The sequence below is a fragment of the Vipera berus genome (assembly GCF_964194415.1).
Source record: "Vipera berus genome assembly, chromosome: 2".
NCBI lineage: Eukaryota > Metazoa > Chordata > Lepidosauria > Squamata > Viperidae > Vipera > Vipera berus.
This window is the reverse complement of record NC_138203.1, coordinates 290,375,982-290,396,469: the sequence shown is the minus strand read 5'-3', so window position 1 is coordinate 290,396,469 and position 20,488 is coordinate 290,375,982. Positions and strand designations below refer to the sequence as shown.

The following is a 20,488-nucleotide window of genomic DNA, read 5'->3' as shown; positions in this document are numbered from 1 at the left end:
GGAATTGATTGCCCTTCAAATGGAACGCAGTTCATTGGCCCTGATCCAAGCCCTGATCTGCAAGAGGGAGGTTTGGGCTCAATGGGGCCACGAGAAGAAGGGTCGATACTTTGCAAGGGGGAAGGGAAGGGTGCACCCCTGAATCCTTGTTAGACATTAACAACTTTACCAGGACTAATGAAGGATGCTGAACTACACCTCCCTAAGGTAGTAAGAATTGTAACAGCTTGTCACAGGTTACAATATAGTATTATATTGTAATTATAATACTCGCAAGTTGGTTTGTTTAGGGAGTATATATAAAAATTGGCTTGTACTCTCATAAAAATTCTCTGATTATTAACGCATCAAAATAAAATTTAAGGTCTCTGAGAAATGACATCATGGCCATAGAGGTCTATTCGGTGGTGAGCCAAGAGAGAGACTTTACACCTTTCCTTACCTAAAGGGTGGTTTTCTCTGAGTCTCGGCCTTTGCTTCCTCGTCATCAAGGGGTCTCATTCAGAGCAAGGGCATGAGTGAATTTATTGCTCAAACTTAAAAAAAATCATAGCTCTCCAGCTTCCTCAGCCCCATTTATTAAAGCATATTGTGCCAAGATTAACACCGTGCTCTTGTATCGGGCTGAAGTTTGGAACTAAAATATATGACTACTAGAATAAACACAATCATATCATTGGAAGTGATACAATCAATCATATCTTGGAAGTGGATAAGAGGGCTACACATGCTGCCTTCATACCTGAATTGGTAAGGTCTATAATTTGTTCTTTGGCTACAGCCAGGAAACATAATTATTGGTGCAAATTTATAGCTATGGAAACTGACAGATTCCCAACATTCCGTTTGTTAGAACAGACAAAATTTCAATTAAAGACCACTTGGATTCTGCAACTGTCAAACTATATTAATAGCTGTGGGTCTCCCAGGCTCTTGTACAGCTGGAGAAGAAATTAAAAAGATTTCTGCACAAAGAATCAGGGATATCGAAGCAAAGAAAGATAAAGCCATCCTCAGTAAGATTGAAATGGATGAGCCACTAAAAAGAAATCTCCCAAATAGAGTTCTTTATTGGCCAAATGTGATTGGACAACAAGGAATTTGTTTCTGGTGCATAAGCTCTCAGTGTACATACAAGCAGCAAGTGATGAATCATGATTATATCTGGGTCTGATTACCGTAAACGTAGGGGGTGAAATATGATTTGAATTCTTTATTCTTCTGCATTTTCACTTACTTTTTTCTTTAATTCTATTTTTAAATCTGGTCTTGCTAATGTCTTGAATTTTTATACTATTTTATTCATTTATTTATTTATTTATTTATTTGTTTGTTTGTTTGTTTGTTTGTTTGTTTGTTTCGATTTATATACCGCCCATTTCCCGAAGGACTCAGGGCGCTTTACAGGGCAAATTAAAACAGTGCAATGTACAAATTAAAATAAAATTAAATTAATAGCCCCAAAACAGTTTAAAATTTAAAATTTAAAACCATTAAAACCCCTCAGTCCAGGCCGGCTAAATCAAATAGCCAAGTTTTTAGGTCCCGGCGAAACGAACGAAGGTCGGGGGCGATCCGGAGTTCCACAGGCAGCTGATTCCATAGGGCAGGCACGCCCACCGAAAACGCTCTCCCCCTGGGGATCACCCGCCAGCACTCCCTGACCGGCGGGACCCTGAGGAGGCCCTCCCTGTGGGAGTGCACAGGACGATGGGAAGTGGATGCCGGCAGCAGGTGTTCCCTTAGATAGTCCGGCCCCAAGCCATTTAGGGCTTTATAGGTCATCACCAGCACCTTGAATCTCACCCGGAGGGCAACTGGAAGCCAATGCAGCTCGCGGAGAAGAGGCGTTACATGGGAGTATCGGGAGACCCTCATCACAACTCGCGTGGCCGCATACTATATATTGATAGGATCTAAGGGTCAATCAATAATAAACTAGGCTAATATATTCATGAGAATCCAGTTGGATTTATTTAACCAAGTATTTTGGTCTTGAAAAGACCGGAAATATAACACAACATTCTTTATGACTTTTACAGATCAGTTATGGATTAGTTTCAGAGGCTCTGAGTGATAAAAGCCAGTTCCCTTTTTTCCACCGGATGCACCCCAAAGACGGGATCCAGCACCCTGGGATTGTCCAGCTGCTCCTCCATTTCAGATGGACCTTGATTGGTCTTTTTGTTTCGGACACAGAGAATGGAGATACTTTCATAAAACGTTTTACTCCTTCACTTGTCAGGAATGCAATTTGTGTTGTTATATCACAACGAATCTCAACAACTACACCTACAACACCCTTCAGGGAAGCCCTCTCCAAGTGGAAACAAGTCAACATCTTTGTTCAGTTCATAGAATACGCTTCCCTTTGGGACAGGCTTCTTCCCTTCCATTTAACGCTGGAAAGCTTGCCGGGAGCGACCGAAGGGAAAGTCTGGATCATGACAGGCTTAGGAATTCATCCAGTGGGGCAGGACAGACTTCTCAGATACGTCCATAGTATTTGGACCTTCGCTTTACTGGGAAAAGAAATAGCAAACAATGATGCCTTTGAATTCAACATCTTTGTGGAACCCCAATTTGAAGAAACATATTTCCATTGTTCTTTGTCAAAACACGCCTTTTCTCTGAAAGGGCGGAGAAGATGCACCCAGAAAGCCCCACTGGAGACCCAAATGGAAGGGAACAGGATCAGGATCAGAAATTATTACCATGTATACAGTGTCATTAACACTCTGGCCCACGCCTTGAATGCTGCGTATTCCTCCAGGTCCAGGAGGAGGAAGGAGGGCAAAGAGAGGTCGGGGGCTCCAGGGCTGCAGCCGTGGCAGGTAAAGGAGGCCCAGATCAGGACCCATCAAACTTAGTTCCTGTTGAATAACAACCCAAAGGGAAAGGGAGGGGAAACGTTCTCAACTTCCCTGTGCTATAAAAGGCAAAACAGGCTTGGCCAATCTAATCACTGACGGTATAATGTTCCAAAGGGTCAATACCATGAAAATCAATTTTGATATTAAACACTTTGCTGTTGTTGTTAGCTGCGAAGTCGTGTCTGACCTATAGCAACCCCATGGACAACGTTCCTCCAGGCCTTCCTGTCCTCTACCATCTGCTGGAGTCCATTTAAGCTCACGCCTACTGCTTCAGTGACTCCATCCAGCCACCTCATTCTCTGCCGTCCCCTTCTTCTCTTGCCCTCAATCTTTCCCAGCATTAGGCTCTTCTCCAGTGAGTCCTTCCTTCTCATTAGGTGGCCAAAGTATTTGAGTTTTAGCTTCAGGATCTGGCCTTCTAAAGAACATATTAAACACTACTAGTTTATAAAAAGGATGATTGCATACTTAAATAAAAAGATGTTGACACCCTGGAAAGTGTGCGGAGAAGAGCAGCGAGGACGATAAAGTATCTGGAGCTAAACGCTATGATGAACAGTTGAGGAAATGTATAGCCTTTAAATAAATGTGTAGGTATGTATAGCCTATCAAACAGAAGGATTAGGGAGGACATGATAACCGCCCTCAGTACTTGAGGGCCTGTTACAGAGAAGAGGCGATTGACTTATTCTCCAAAGCACAAGACTGCAGGGCCAGAAGCAACAGTGTGCTGCTAAATTGGTCAGCCAGTCCCTCTCTATTCTGTCCCTATTTTTTGACGTATTTCCTCCGTCTCCTTACCATGTGCCTTTACACCCCTCCCCTTTCTGGGACGGACTTCCTCCTTTTTCTCCCTACGTGATTCTCCTCCTCCATAACCAGCAGATACACGTGCGGACACTGTGAGTCGTTACTATCTTTTGACCTTGGAAATACTGTCCATTTATCATCTACCACATCTTGTTTTGCTGTAATCTTCTCTGCATGCAAATAAAGGTACTTCTGGATGATAAAAGGTACTTTCATGAGTTCTGCTATCTGGCAAGGGCTGTTAACAGTGATGGTATCTGCTTATACAGGCCAAGCACAGGGGTCTTAGCAAGGGGGATAAATCATTAAACAACAGTCACAGTCAGAATAAACAGGTGGAAGCTTTTTAAAGTGAGATCCAATCGAGAAGTAAGAAGGAATTTTCTGACAGTGAGGACAATTAGTCGATGGAGCAGCTTGCTTCCCAGAGTTGTGGGTACTGAACCACTGGAGGTCTTCAAAAATAGGTTGGACAATCATTTGACTAGCATGGTATAAGGCTCCTGCCTTGAGCATGAGGTTGGACTAGAAGAGAGATCTCCAAGCTTGGCAACTTGTTTTTCTGAAATCAGGGTATTTTTTAATAAACAACAAAATAGGTTTGTCTAGGAGTTGCTATAAATCATAAAATCATGATTTACCAACCCTACCTATGTATTTATTAAAATATAGAAGAATAGAGGACCAACAGAGATTATTCATATCTATACGGTTTTATGAAGAAAATTGGAAATTATTTCAGAACAATCTTTAAAACAGTTTGTATGCACTTAATTATCACACCAGGGTTCATTTAGATTACCTCTCTAAGTAGTTAGGAAGTATTTTTTATTAAATGCTTTACTGAAATCCAGTTACATCACCAGCATTCCCACAATCTATTAAGGAAGTGTATGTCAATGCTGCAAACATTGGATGTTTTTGTTTTGACAATATAAGAGGCAGCCTTTCCCTTAAACTGTTTTGCTTTTGAATTAAATGAAGCTGGGGTTAGGGTTAGGGAGTTAGGGAATGGCGTGCTGTAGAACAGAAGCGAAGCTTTGCATGTTAAACTAATTGGAGAATGTGATTTATGATGTCAGAACCATGACAGTGTAATGATAGAGGGGAATGGCCATTGATGATCTGGGGGAAAGAGGTCCTTCCTAGGAACAGTCAGATAATAATAATAATAATAATAATAATAATAATAATAATAATAATAATAATAATAATAATAATAATGATGATGATGATGATGATGATGATGATGATGATGATGATGTTGGAAGGGACCTTGGAGGTCATCTAGTCCAACCCCCTGCTCAGGCAGGAAACCATATACCATGTCAGACAAATAGCTGTCCAGTCTCTTCTTTAAAAAATCCAGTGTTGGAGCATCCAGCACTTCTGGAGGCAAGGAGTTCCACTGGTTAATTGTTCTAAGTTTCTCCTTAGTTCCAGGTTGCTTCTCTCCTTGATTAGTTTTCATCCGTTGCTTCTTGTCCTGCCTTCGGGCACTTCGGAGAATAGCTTGACTCCCTCTTCTTTGTGGCAGCCCCTGCGATATTGGAATCATGATATTGCTATCATGTCGCCCTCGCCCTTCTCTTCATTAAACTAGACATACCCAATTCCAGCAACCGTTCCTTATATGTTTTAGCCTCCAGTCCCCCAATCATCTTTGTTGCTCTTTTCTGTACTCTTTCTAGAGTCTCAACATCTTTTTACATCGTGGTGACCAAAACTGGATGCAGTATTCCAAGTGTGGCCTCACCAAGGCATTATAAAGTGGTATTAATACTTCACGTGATCTTGATTCTATCCCTCTGTTAATGCAGCCTAGCATTGTGTTGCCTGTTTTGGCAGCTGCAGCACATTGCTGGCTCATATTTAAGTGATTGTCCATTAGGACTCCAAGATCCCTCTCACAAGGTCATTTTGTTATGGGAACTATCTGCTTTAAATCAACATCTGTTATGGTGTCCTTGAAAAGGTCTCAGGTTCTCACAATCTTCAGCAGAATCATACAAGTTTTATTTCTCCATCTAACCCACTTGAAAGTAACACCTCCCCCCCCTTACTCTAAAGATAAGTTGAAACACAGAGGCATGTAGCGGGCCAAAGTTTCATCCTTGGCAATAGTGGCATAACTTGTTCTCCCAACTAAGAGTATTTGCCAGTTATACAACTGTTGAAGAAAGATTCAGCTGTGAAACAAAAAACACAAGAGATAAGAAGCCACCGTTTCTGCTTTTAAAATTCCTGGATGTTTCCATTCTAGTTCCACCCCTTTCTGGAGAAGAATGAATTTGGCAATCTTTCTGAGATGAAACTCTACTTGGATCAAAATGGAGATGTAGCAGCAGCTCTAAAAATCATAGGTTTGGTGGTCCTCCCCGAGGGGAATCCCATCCAGGGGCAACTGGGGACTTTTGAAAGACAGAGACTGGTTATCAGCCAAAGTGCTCTTTCACAGCTACAGTCCCTAAACAAGGTGGGTAAGCTATGCTGACTCAGGAATTCTGGGAGTTGAAGTCCATGAGTCAAAAAAGAGCCGAGGTTGCTTACCCCTGACCTATCCCTACCATCTTCCCTAAAAAGGGAAGGTGGGATACTGGATTGGAAGTTTTTCCAACTTTTCTTGGATACCAAGCTGGGCCTTTAGAAATATCCCTTCCTCACAGGGGGCTCCTGGCCCTCTCCCACACATCACTCACAGAAGATACTTGAACCTGCCTGGGGGAGACGTTCACGTGACCTCACCTCCACCTCACCTCACTACAGTTCTGGAAGCCATATAAATTGAAAAGCATTATTATTATTATTATTATTATTATTATTATTATTATTATTATTATTATTATTATTATTATTATTATTATTATTATTTGTATCTTAACTGGGAGATTCTTTTCAACTATTTTCAAAGGGGAGCAGCTTTGCAGTGATACCAGTCCAGATCTTACTGGTTAGAAGTTTCTTTCTTCGTTACACTTTTACTCTAATAAATATAATAGAATAAAAAAAACAGTACTTCCTTTAGAACAGGGGTGTCAAACTCATTTTCATTGAGGGCCACATCAGCATTGCAGTTGCCTTCGGCAGGCCAGGTGGGTGTGGCCAGGGTGGGCGTGGCCTATTGAGGGGATGTGGCTGGAGTGTGTGTGTGGCCTACTGGGTAGGCGTGGCCAGCCGTACATCGTTCACATCAAGGGTGCCTATGGGGGCCTGGGCAGGAGTGGGATAGATCGGAGGGTCTCTGGCAAAAGGAGATGGGACCGGGGCAAGTGCCAAGGCTTGGTCCACTAGAGGAGCCTCACTGTTCCTCTCAGGCCATGCAGGGAGGGGGGGCTGGATGGTGGCGCCGATGTCAAATGCCCAGCCCAGCCCTCAAACACCCGTGGCACTAAGCCCAGCCCCACTTCCCCAAGGTGGTGCCCAGCTGCACTTACCTCCTCCTCAAGGCTGCTGCTGCTATGCTTGCTCTCCTTAGCTAGGTTGCTCATGATGGGTATGAGGGCAAAGTCAAGAGGGAGGCCCACTCCCTCTCCATGTGAGGAGACCTGGCTTTGTATCCAAAGCTTTCTTAGCAATAGGATCGGAGACCCCCAGGATAGGCCAGGAGGAGGGGGCAGCAGGGCAGGACTAAGGCAGGACTTCCCTCAGACCTTCCTGAACAGAGTGGTCGGAAAATATTTGAGATGAGGGAGGGAGAAAAACAGGCAAGAAATGCAGCTGGGGAAGTGTTATGTACTGGGCTTTTGGAATATCACCACGTGCATTGCTGGAGAACTAACGGTTCTCCAGCAACTCAGACAGGACGTCTCCGGTCCTGCCATTGGTCAACTTTGGGCGGCAAGCATAGCTTGCTAAACAGTCAGACTCTGGGGTGGGCCCACCTGTAGAGGCCAGCCAGAGCAATTCAACTCCCCTGGACACAGGAGCACAAGGGGACATGGGTCTACCCAGCCCACTGGGTAAGCTGGTAGACCACAAAGTGACTGGAACCCCAAGGCGTTCATCCATACCACATAAACCCCCAGCATATTTTACAGACTATGTTGTAAAATAAAGTGATGTGTAATGTATCACTGTACCACTACCTACAGAAATCGGGGGTAAAATGTAACTGCTGTCAATCATGTTCACTGAGACGTTGTTTTATCTCTTTGTAGTTTATTGCATTGACAGGCTATTCTTTAATCTCTTTGTAGTCCACTCGACAAGGCACGTCTGTAAAGGTCACGTGATATCATTCTAACTATCTTGGAAAAACAAAACATTACAATTATTATTGTTATTTATTATTTTACTATTTTGGTTGTTGGGAGTGATTAATAAGCCTTGACTATTGTCAGGGGTATTATAGTCTGATCTTAGGAGGGAGGGGTGTACTGGGCTTTTGGAATATCACCACGTGCGTTGCTGGAGAACTAACGATTCTCCAGTAACTCAGACAGGTCATCTCCGGTCCTGCCATTGGTCAACTTTGGGCTGCAAGCATAGCTTCAATCCGATTGGTTAATACCATAGGGCCTGGCTATATATTGAAGCAGGGTGACTCCAATCTCTCAGTACAGTTTCTGCTTAAATAAAGTATGAGTTTGTCTGTACTCATCTGCGTGTCCTCGTTCCTGCTCATCAGAGCCCACGACACAATAGGAAGTGTCATCCTTCATGAGGAATGAAGAAATGCACCATCGCTTGGAAGTGGCCAGCACATGGCCCTCGCCTACTTCACATATCCAGCTTGGTGGGTGCTGGGGGAGGGGATGCCATGAGCAGTGTGAGAGTTGATGTTACCTGCACAATGCTGCCCAGCCCCTAGCCTGCCCGGTTTTGGCAGACAGCAGGGCACTCTCCTCACAGTGCCAAGAGGCTGAGCCGGGTGGCACGAATCTGAAGAGAAGCGCAACGCTGCCCAACCCCTAGGGTCATATGCTGGCCACTTCTAGGCAATGGTGCATTTTTTCATTCCTCACAAAGGGTGATACCTCCCCAGCGTGTGCCCAGGGGGCAGTGCCAACGCAGCACGGGCCGGTCCCTCACTGTTTCCAGATGGCTTTGTGGAGCTAAGACTGAATGTACTTCAACATAGATGACCACTACAAAATTGTACATTGGCTCCCGGCCAGCCTGGGCCAGGGCCAAGGCAGCGGGGGCCATTCCCTCACTGTTTCCAGGATGGCTTGCAGGCCACATGAAACCACTTCGTGGTCCAGATCCAGCCCCCGAGCCTTGTGTTTGACATGTCTGCTTTAGAACATATTTTATTCTAAAAATGGAAAAGATCATCATCATAATACTGTCAACGCTGCTAACATCGAATGTTATTGCTTGACAAGAGATTAAGAAGTAGCTATTTCATATGTTAAACTTGTGTATTTCTTTAAGACTTGTGTATTGTTTTAGTTTAAGGTTAGGAGGGGGGATGAGTAGGATTGCACTTTTCAAGGCTATCTTTAACTAAGAAGATAAGGCTTTGGCAGGTCTTCTAACAGAAGGGAAACTGATTCTTTAAATTAATTGGAGAATATGATTAATGACAAAATTAGAAAGGTGGAGAATTGTGTTTTAATATATTGTGCAAGGGGCAGAGATTTCAGATTCCAGCTTCCTTCGAGCAAGCATTTGCCAGTGTATTAGGCTAAATAAAGGACTTTTAAGGTAAACAATGCCTCAGAGTCACTTGAAAAGCCCCTTCGTCGGAAACTTGACAAATACTTTAAAATCATGGCTATGGGAAGAATGGAGGCGTGAGTGTTAATACAGCCATGATGAGGAACTCAGATGGTTTACAATGTTTAATACATTTCTCAATTCCATCTCTCCAGACACACACACACACACACACACACAAACACACACACACACACACACACACACACATAGCTGACGGCATCCAGTGGCAGCCACAGCCCACCGGCCCTTTGGCGCAGTGCAGATAAGTCCGAGCACAGAGGCAGAGGCGAGGGGGGGAAGGCAGGCGATCCGGATGCGCTGTGCAGCCGCCTGGCTTGTGGGATGCTTATGTGGCAGCACCGTCAGCAGGCAGGGGGAGAGGCACAGGGGTGAGGCAGAGGATCCCAGTGCACAGCCCACTCCATCCTATTGTCTCTCAGCTTTTCTAGGCACCGTAAAAATCATGCTAGGGCTTATTTTCAGGGAAACATGGTAAGTAGGAAAGTCTTTTGTTGCAATGTGATATGTCAGAAGCAAAAGAGAGGAACTAAACAAAGAATCCACAGGTGCGTTTATCCCTTACAACATTTTGGAACTAGTTAGAGATTTCATATTTACCTTAACTGAGGTCCAGAGACTGCTTGGCCAATGTTCATGTTGACTTCCATTTTCCATAGAAGGCTACTCCTAACATAATTTCTTTGGCATTCCTTGTTTTTCTGCTTAGCCTCTGCCTCAGTCCAAATGTGTGGAAAATTGTCGTCCTGGATTTGTCAAGAGGGCTCGCGAAGGAGAGCCAGTTTGCTGCTACGACTGCGTCCCTTGTCCGGAGGGGACCATCTCCACTCAGGAAGGTGGGTGACGCCAGACGAAAGGGCTGCTGGATTCATCCAGAGCATTTTGACCAATGTCCATGTTAACAGACATGTCTAAGCTTGACAAATTTGGTGTTGTTGTTTATTTTCAACATCCCCAACTTCTTCCACCATGGGGAGTACAGTATAAGAAAAAGATCTTGAAGGATGAGGTAGAAAGAGATAGGAGGTCAATCGGGCAAGGATATTTCTGCCAGATGAAATCTCTCTTCTGCTTGCCAGTTTGGAAGTATCTTTCTATGTTTACATCTTTTAGGAACATCTGATACTTGAGGAATAGAATAGAATAGAATAGAATAGAATAGAATAGAATAGAATAGAATAGAATAGAATAGAATAGAATAGAATAGAATAGAATAGAATAGAATAGAATAATAACAATAGAATAGAATAGAATAGAATAGAATAGAATAGAATAGAATAGAATAGAATAGAATAGAATAGAATAGAATAGAATAGAATAGAATAGAATAGAATAGAATAGAATAGAATAATAACAATAGAATAGAATAGAATAGAATAGAATAATAACAATAGAATAGAATAGAATAGAATAGAATAGAATAGAATAGAATAGAATAGAATAGAATAATAACAATAGAATAGAATAGAATAGAATAGAATAGAATAGAATAGAATAGAATAGAATAGAATAGAATAGAATAATAACAATAGAATAGAATAGAATAGAATAGAATAGAATAGAATAGAATAGAATAGAATAGAATAGAATAGAATAGAATAGAATAGAATAGAATAGAATAACAGAATAGAATAGAATAGAATAGAATAGAATAGAATAGAATAGAATAGAATAGAATAGAATAGAATAGAATAGAATAGAATAGAATAGAATAGAATAGAATAACAGAATAGAATAGAATAGAATAGAACAGAACAGAACAGAACAGAATAGAATAGAATAGAATAGAATAGAATAGCCCCCCCCCCACACACACACACACTCAAGCAGGAGAATCTATATCATTTCAGACACTAGCTTCAAGTCAATGGCTTTTGCTCACCCAAACCAAGTTATATCAATCAACTGATTAATCAGTCGATCATTATTAAGATAATAGAGACACATGGGCAGAAAGGTCTAATTGGGAGCCCATGAAGGGAGAACAGGCAGGTTCAAGAGACAAGACAAACCTGAACAGAGGGATCCCCATAAAATCCACCAAGAGGCTATCAGTGAGAAATGAGGGGTGTAAACTTTCCATGTCCATATTATGCATTAAGAGATAAAGCACAAATATTGTTTGAGGCCAGTTCAGCAGTCCCAGGTTTAGCATAAGCACCACCACAGATTTCCTGAGACGGTTCCCACTGGGTCTTCCTACTTTTTTCCCCAATGGTTTTCCTTTCTTCGCAAGGGCTTTCAGTTGGTGTTGGGGGCAGAGGTCAGACCCTTGGTCCCCTCAGGGCTTGAGCCTCCTGCCTTTTTTTTTTACATGAAACTGTTAGGTGAGTCGCTTGCCAGCACAGGGTATGGCATCTTCCATACACCCCTCATGGCTGGTAAGGTGGTGCTCCTGTAGTGCTGGTCAAACACCCAGAGGATGTATGGCTTGGACGGAGAGGAACTGACTTCACCTTAGCCCTAGCAAGATAGAGTTGCTGCTTTTATTCCCTAGAGACAAGCCATCTCTGACTCTGGATGGGGTGTTACTTCCCTGGATGGAGGTGGTGCATAATGTTGAGGTCCTCCTGACTCAGGGCTACAAAATAAGAAGATGGATGCCATCCGTAAAGGGGCCTTCAGACAGATTCTTCCTGTGCACCAGCTGTGCCCTTTCCTGGATCTTTGGTCATTCGGGTTTTTTCCCACGTAGAATTGGAGGTATCAGGGCAACGTTTCGATGAAATCTCATCCGTCATCCTCAGGCTGGTGACTTCAGCTTCGTTCTTCTGGGAGAAGTGTGTATATATATATATATAAATTTATCTAAAAAAATCTAAACAATTTACACAAATATGAGCTGTCACTGTTGTGACTACTGCCTGTCGATGGCCTTCGGTTAGGCTGAAACAGGAAATAAAGATTTGTCCCATGTTTGGGGCCTAGCAAGGTAATCTAAATAGTTAACAAGCATTTAACATATATAGATAGATAGATAGATAGATAGATAGATAGATAGATAGATAGATAGATAGATAGATAGATGATAGATAGATAGATAGATATAGATATAGATATAGATATAGATATAGATATAGATATAGATATAGATATAGATATAGATACTGTGTATATATCAATATCTATATATATATAGATATATATACTGTGTATATACTGTATATACTGTATATATATATATACTGTACATACATACATACATATATAAGTTCAATAAATAAATAAATAAATAAATTTGTTTTCTCAGATACCGAAAAATGCACCAAGTGCCCAGATCATCAGCATCCAACTGAGAACGGAGTTCAATGTATTCCAAAAAAAATAACCTTTCTCTCCTATGAAGAACATCTGGGCATCATCCTGGTCTCCTTTGCTCTACTCTTGTTCCTAACAACAGGCTTCATTTTAATCATATTCCTTAAATACCTAGAAACCCCCATTGTCAAAGCCAACAACCGGGACCTCTCCTACATCCTCCTGGCCTCCCTCCTGCTTTGCTTCTTGTCCTCCTTTTTCTTCTTTGGACGACCAAGGAAAGCCACCTGCCTTCTCCGACAAACAGTGTTCAGCATTGTCTTCTCAATAGCCGTGTCTTCTGTATTGGCCAAAACAATCACAGTGGTGCTGGCCTTCCTAGCCACAAAACCAGGGAACAAGGTTAGAAAATGGTTGGGGAAGAGCTTGGCCAACTCCATCATCCTTTTTTGTTCTGGTGTCCAAATTTTTATTTGTGCATTGTGGCTGGGGGGTTCTCCTCCATTCCCTGACTCTGACCTGCACTCACAGCCTGGAGAGATCATCCTTCAATGCAACGAAGGTTCTGTCACCATGTTTTATGTTGTCCTCAGCTACATGGGTTTCCTTGCTGCTATCTGTTTCACTGTGGCTTTTCTGGCCAGGAACCTGCCTGGGGCCTTCAATGAAGCCAAGTTGATCACCTTCAGTATGCTGGTCTTCTGCAGTGTCTGGATCTCCTTCCTGCCCACCTACCTGAGCACCAAAGGAAAGTCCATGGTGGCTGTGCAGGTCTTCTCCATCTTGGCCTCCAGTACTGGGTTGCTGGGCTGCATCTTCTTCCCTAAGTGCTACATTATCATCTTTAGACCAGATCTAAACACTAAGGAACATCTAATGATAAAAGTAGAGAAGTGATAATGAAATTGTTTCTTAGGCTCATAACATTTAATTTTCCATTGCAGTTATTATTGGGCTTTGCATCAGTTTGACAATTAAGGTTATTTGAAACCAAAGGAAATAAACATATAAAGAGTGCAAGACTAATGAAATTAAATTCCAACATAATCATCAAGCAGTAAAATAAATGAATTAATAATTAAAATTGTGGGGTCCTAGGTGCTCTCTGAGCTTTGTTGATTTCTTGCAGATGTTTCATTACTAGACTACCTAACATCAATGCCTATCTTGAGCTACAATTACTCTCTTCTATTGATAAATAAAACTGTCATACAGTCAGTGAAGGGCAAGATAAGAAATAAGATAGTTATATTAAGATAAAACAGCTGCAGAACAGACAAGATTCCCCAAAGAGTGCGGGAAGGAGTCTGTTTCCTATCCTGAGATGAATATGAAGATCTATGTCTGTGTGAATATGGTCTCTTTCACTCTATGATTTTTCGCAAATGTAGGTGAGGACAGGAGAGCTGGGTGTCAAGGCCTGCAAATGTCTTCCAGTTGTGACTATGGCCCCAGTGTTTTCTGCAGGTGTTGGATGATGTCATAGTCCTCGTGGGACCTCAGAGTTCTATGATCTTGGTGTTGACTCATCCCTCTCCCAACACCCTTTCTGTACATGTCCTAACAGCACCTGGAAGTCTCAACACCCTTTGGGAAGACCCCCATCTGGGACAGAAAGAAGAAAACAGCTGAGAACAGGCTGCTCTCTTACTCAAAGATGCCACATGATCCTCTGATCCCCAAATGGGAAACTTTCAGCCTTGCGCCGTGTGGATGGGAAAATAACCTATGACCAAAATTGCCAGGAGGGCACCCCAAGGCTTCAATATCCAGCCTGGGCTTGGGATCTGCAAGGAGAGCCCATCTGCCTGAGGTGATGCCAAATCTCTTTGTCATGGTGGGGAAAGGGTGGGAACTGCAGCCCAAAGAGGCATGGAAGGAAATATGGAGGTCCATTCCCTGATCTTCCCTAATGAGACAGCTCTAAGAAGGGGAAAGACCCCTCCCTCTGCCACTTTTACTCACAGCTGGTGCAGTATTGGGGATAAAGCCTCTCTGTCTATTCAGAATGGCTTGTGCCAGACGTCTCTTTGTGTTGAATATTTCAGTAGAGGGTTTCTGTTAATACCAAGTTGTACTCAAAATGCCTTAAGAGTTGGGATAAGGTGACCAAATAAATCACTAGTTCATAAGGCCATGGATTTGACTGAAAAAGGATCTATAATTTGCATTTTTAAAAAACTCTAGTTCACTGTTTGTGCCCAAATTAAGTTCCTTGCCAAGTTCATTCACCTTCCTCAGTGAGAGAAACGTCCTTCTGGCTTCTTCTGCTGAGAGACCGGTAACTTCCATTACATGCTTTCTATACTGCTGATAGTCCTACTTTCCGTCAGCTCACAGGTTAGCCAATATTTCGCTTAAGCAACCCTTTAACACAGAGGTCCCCAACCTTTGGGGCACTAGGGACTGGTTCCGTGGAGAGAGGGTTTTCCGTGGACCAGAGGATGCATGGTTGTCTGTGCTGCCTGCATCCCGTGATAGGGCCTTGCTTGTTTGTGCAGACCAGTTGCTGGCATGCCGCAGCCCAATACTGATCCACGGACTGGGGGTTGGAGACCCCACATATATAATAATAATAATAATAATAATAATAATAATAATAATAATAATAATAATAATAATAATAATAATAATAATAATAATAATAATAATAATAATAATAATAATAATAATAATAATAATATAATATATATTTGTATACCGCCCTTCTCCCGAAGGACTCAGGGCGGTGAACAGGGCAATACATGTTAAAAGACAAGAATACAAAAATTAAAAGAGATTAAACAAGATGCCCAAGAACTATAACAATGTTAAATACATAAAAAGCAATAAAAACCCAAACCCATCGCCCATCAGGCCAGGCCGGCTTGTTCGAACAGGTAAGTCTTTAGGTCGCGCCGGAAGGAGCGAAGGTCGGGCGCCGTCCGGAGCTCAACCGGAAGATGGTTCCATAAATCCGGCGCACCCACAGAGAACGCCCTCCCCCTGGGGGCCACCAGTCGACATTCTTTGACCGGTGCCACCCTGAGGAGGCCCTCTTTGTGGGAGCGCACTGGGCGGAGGGAAGTTGATGCCGGCCGCAGGCCACATCCTGGGCTTTGAAGTGCCGTAAGCTTGGCAGGTGACTTCATACTTAGTTAGGGAGGTCTCAGTCTCATCTCCTTCACGGTTTTTTGAATACCATTGTTTCCATTCCCCCAAGGTCTGAGTTGCACTGGAAAGTGGAGGGTTGGTGAAGATGACGCAGTGTGGCAACCACACAGCTCTCACTGGTCTTGGTGCTGCTTCTCTTCCTCCTGATGTGCTTTTTCTCAGCAATCTCACTACATACAGTTTGGGTCACCACGATATAAAAAGGATGTTGAGACTCTAGAAAGAGTGTAGAGAAGAGCAAAAAAGATGATCAGGGGACTGGAGGCTAAAAGAACAGTTGCTGGAACTGGGCTGGCTAGCCTAGTGAAGAGAAGGAGGAGGGGTGACATGATAGCTGTTATGTATTGGGCTCATTAGTAATATCACATGGGTTGCTGGAGCAGCTAACGGCTCTCCAGCAACCCAGACTACAAGTCTCCAGTGCTGCTATTGTCTATCCCTAGGCGGCAATGGTTGATTCAAACCTATTGGCTGCCGCCTAGGGGCTAGACTATATATTGCGGCTAGTTACAACCATTTCCTCAGTTCAGATTCTGCAAACAATAAACCATGACTTTTCCTGAACTCACTTGCCTCGTCTTCATTCCTGTGCCCAAGAACCCGCTATACAACGCTGGCGACGAAGGTGGGATCCTGCTTCCCTGAAAAGAGCTAAAGTCTACAAGGGAAAGGCAGCACATGCCGGAAGGAAAAGGCATTTCCCCCCCCCCCTCTCAAGGTAGGCTAGCAAGCTATGCTAGCAACCTTGTGCTCAGTGGACTCATTCCCTGAGCCTAGGAAGCAGGATTCAGAAGAAATTGCAGGAACCAGCAAAGACAGAATGCCGAAGGTCGGGAGACTTTGAGAATTCGACGTGAACCTTTGATTTGGCTGAGAACCTCTTTGCTCCGATGCCAATAGAATCGCTCTCCTACGCAGACCTTAGAAAAAAGCTAACCAAACATTTCCAGCCCAAAGATGTCTGAAATGGCTTGGAGGTTCAAGTTCGACCAGAGAGTGCATCAACCCAATGAATCAGCTTCAGAATTCATTGGGGGCCTGAGGCAGGCCACTCACCTATGCAAATTCTCAAACTTAGAAGAGAGACTACGAGACTGGCTCGTCTGTGGCCTATAGAACTGAACGCTTCAACAGAGACTCTTTGCCAGACCGAACTTAACATTTTCAGAAGCACAAGATGAAGTAATGGCTGCCGAAGCCGCCAGGAGTGCAGTTCAAACAGTACAGCCCGCCAAAACGACAAAGCATGAAGAAACGGTCCACCACAAGGACGCCAAATGCAGCAAAGAATCTTCCGAGGAAGAAGAGCCTGAAATCAACAGACTCCAAAAGCAACCCAAAGTGCAACACTGCAACAGCCAGCAGCAAGAGAACACTTACAAGGCAGTTCTCTTACCTAGATGTAAAGGGTGCGGAGGCAACCATTTTTGCGCCGATTGCAGATTCCGATCAACCACGTGCAAAGCTTGCGGAAGGACAGGACACATCGCAGCGGTTTGCAGATCCCACCAGAGAGACCGGCCACCCAAACACCAGTCGGAAGAACCGACTAGGAGAGGTACTGGGGCCCAGGGTCTGGTTAGTGTGGGGTTTTTCAGAAGCCGTAGAAGCATATGCCGCACTGGGGCCCGACGACCCCTCAAACCTAAACTTGGTAGAGCTACAAGGAGTCTCCATTATTTCTCAAGACACTTTTAACTTTGTGTGTAGGCGCAGTAACAATTGGGCCAAACTAAGGCCCTCAGACATAATCCTTACTGATTTCAAAATGCTCATTAAAGTTAAGGGAGAAGCCACTTTAACGGTAAAATTTAAGGGGTTTTATGGGCACCTGGATGTCATAGTAGTAGGGGGCCAGAGAATGAGTCTTATTGGACTCGATTGGTTTGATGCCTTAGGTATTCAGATTACTGGTATCAACTGGACACAAACTGCAGACCTCGCGTCAGTATGCGAGGACTATGCAGATGTTTTCGACTCAGCCCTATCTCATTTAAGCTAGATCTCAATGTAGTTCCAATCAGGGTTAAGCCTCACAGGGTCCCCTTTGCCTTAAAACATAAAATTGATTCAGAAATTGATAAGCTTGTAAAACAGGGCGTTTTACAGCCTGCTGATGGTGGGGAGTGGGAAACTCCTATAGTCACTCCACTTAAAGCCAACAGGGAAATTTGCATTTGCGCTGACTATAAATGCACTCTAAATAAAGCTCTCAAGCAACACACTTACCCGGTCCCAGTGGTCAACCACATTTTAGCCTCCTTGCAAGGGGGCACTATTTTTGCTAAACTTGATTTAGCGCAGGCCTATCAGCAATTGCCAGTTGATGAAGCCACAGCTGCGGCTCAGACAATCGTGACTCACAGGGGGGCTTTCAAAGTTAAACAATTACAGTTTGGAGTCAGTGTTGCACCTGGCATTTTCCAGGGGATCATGGAGCGTACACTTAAGGGTATTCAGGGTGTCTGCCCTTATTTTGATGATGTTCTCATTGCCGGGGAATCCCCAGAAGTGCTAGCCAGTAGGCTCAGAGCTTTTTTGCAGAGGCTTCGTGAAGCAGGCCTCAAATTAAAAAAGAGCAAGTGTAGTATTGGGGTTCCTTCAACAGAATTCCTGGGGTTCTGAATTGATGCTAAAAGCATTCACCCTGCTGATTCTAAAGTGAAGGCCATTAAAATGGCTCCTAGCCCCAGTTCCAAAGGGGAGCTACAAGCATTTTTGGACCTCCTGAATTTTTATCACACATTTCTACCTCATAAGGCAGCACTAGCAGAGCCCCTCCACAGGCTTCTAGATAAGAAAGCTCCATGGAAATGGACTAACTTACATGAAAAAGTTTCCAGGACTTAAAAGCACTTTTGTCAGACAAGTCCACTGTAACTCACTACAAAGAGTCTAAACCAGTATGTCTTGCATGTGATGCATCTCCCTATGGGGTGGGGGCAGTTTTAAGTCATGTAGAAAAGAATGGAACACAGGTTCCTATAGCATTTTACTCAAGGACATTGTCCTCTGCTGAGCGCAACTATGCTCAGATTGACAAAGAGGCACTAGCCATTGTTGCCGGAATAAAAAAATTCCATGACTATTTATATGGCAGGGACTTCACGGTCTTTACAGACCACAAACCTCTGTTGGGACTTTTCACAACAGACAAACAAACCCCCCACATACTGTCACCAAGAATGCTGAGATGGCCTATTTTTCTATCTGCATACACTTTGGGGTTTTATAATTGTAATATATCAATTGTTTTAAAATCGGGCAATTATTTAATTTCCTTTTAATATTTGTAATTTTGTATTTTATTCTTGCCCTGTGAACCGCCCTGAGTCCTCAGGGAGAAGGGCGGTATAGAAATATTATTAAATTAAATTAAATTAAATTAAATTGATTCACAAACTGGGCAAAGAAATGGGCCATGCTGATGGCCTCAGCAGACTACCACTGCCACTAATGGATCCAGATCCGGCTCCAGCTGATGGAATTCTGTCCATACCGGACCTACCTGAATTCCCCCTTCGTTGGGGGAGGCGATTGATCACTAAACTGGACAGGTTGCATCCAGATAGAGTGGCAGCAGAAGCCTCTCAACCAAAACCCCCTAGGGGGCTGCAAATGGGCAATTCGGTTTGGGCCAGGAACTATGGTCATGGGAATCTGTGGGTTCCTGGTCAAATTACCAAACCATCCGGGCCGGTCTTATGAAGTGGGTTGGAGGGAGGGCAAGTTGTCAAACGCCACATTGATCAACTCAGAAAACGGTTTCCAGAATGGCCACTAAGTGAGGACTGCATCATAAGTCCCTCCCAAGGTCCTCAAACTTGCGGCCAAGCCAGTGCTCACATGGACTCCCAGGACTTTTCCTTCATAACTGAGGAGGAACCAGAGGGAGAAGTGGGGAGTCCAGGAATGCAACATGGATCCCCTGAAGGAGCAAGCCAACTGGACTTCAGCAACCGCTGTGCCCACTCTGCTGATCAGTCTGACTCTGGGGTGGGCCAACCTGGAGAGGCCAGCCAGAGAGCATCTAATCCCCTTGACTCAGGAGCACCAAGGGACACAGGTCTAGACAGCCCACAGCTGGTAGACCACAAAGTGACTGGAACTCCAAGACGTTCCACTAGGGCACACAAGCCTCCTTCATATCCTGCTGATTACATTGTAAAATAAAGAGCTATAATATTGTTGTATTGCAACTTGCCACTATACTACAGAAACTAGCATTATGATGTTAACTGACTGACGTGCTGTCAATGAAGGCCTATTCATTCAGGAGCTATGATGTTAACCGTCTAGTGTGCTGTAAATGAAGCCTATTCATTCAGACGTTGCTAAATTAACATTGTAACCTATATGTTTTTTTTACTAGTACTATTATTTAAGATTGTTTTGATAAGGAGTCTTGAAAATTGTATTAAGACTAACTTGTGTTAAAATATTGTCTGATCTAAGAGTTGGGCTTGCTGCTGGTGTACCTTTCACCTAGTCACGCAGCAGCAGCCCTGCCTGAGCTGCTCGATGTCCTCTCTGGGCTGGTGGTTGAGTTCCCGAAACTTATAGTTTTGGGGGACTTCAATCTACCATCGCTGGGAGGATCATCTGAGCTGGCTCGGGAGTTCATGGCTTCCACGACGGCCATGGACCTGACGCAAGTAATTTTGGGACCGACTCATGAGGGAGGCCACACCCTTGACCTAGTTTTCTTA

General features: G+C 43.6%; 1 protein-coding gene across 1 annotated transcript in view; it reads left to right on the top strand.

Moving 5' to 3' along the window:
• Window positions 1–13,523, top strand: part of LOC308663085 (vomeronasal type-2 receptor 26-like) — a gene marked incomplete at both ends in the record, with an annotated part of 78,331 nt that extends 64,808 nt beyond the window's left edge. Inside the window, 2 exons of the mRNA XM_081319230.1 lie at window positions 10,078–10,204; window positions 12,619–13,523. Coding sequence (XP_081175356.1) covers window positions 10,078–10,204; window positions 12,619–13,523 — 1,032 coding nt within the window. The remainder of the gene's footprint in view (window positions 1–10,077; window positions 10,205–12,618) is intronic.
• Between the last annotated feature and the right edge of the window lie 6,965 nt (window positions 13,524–20,488).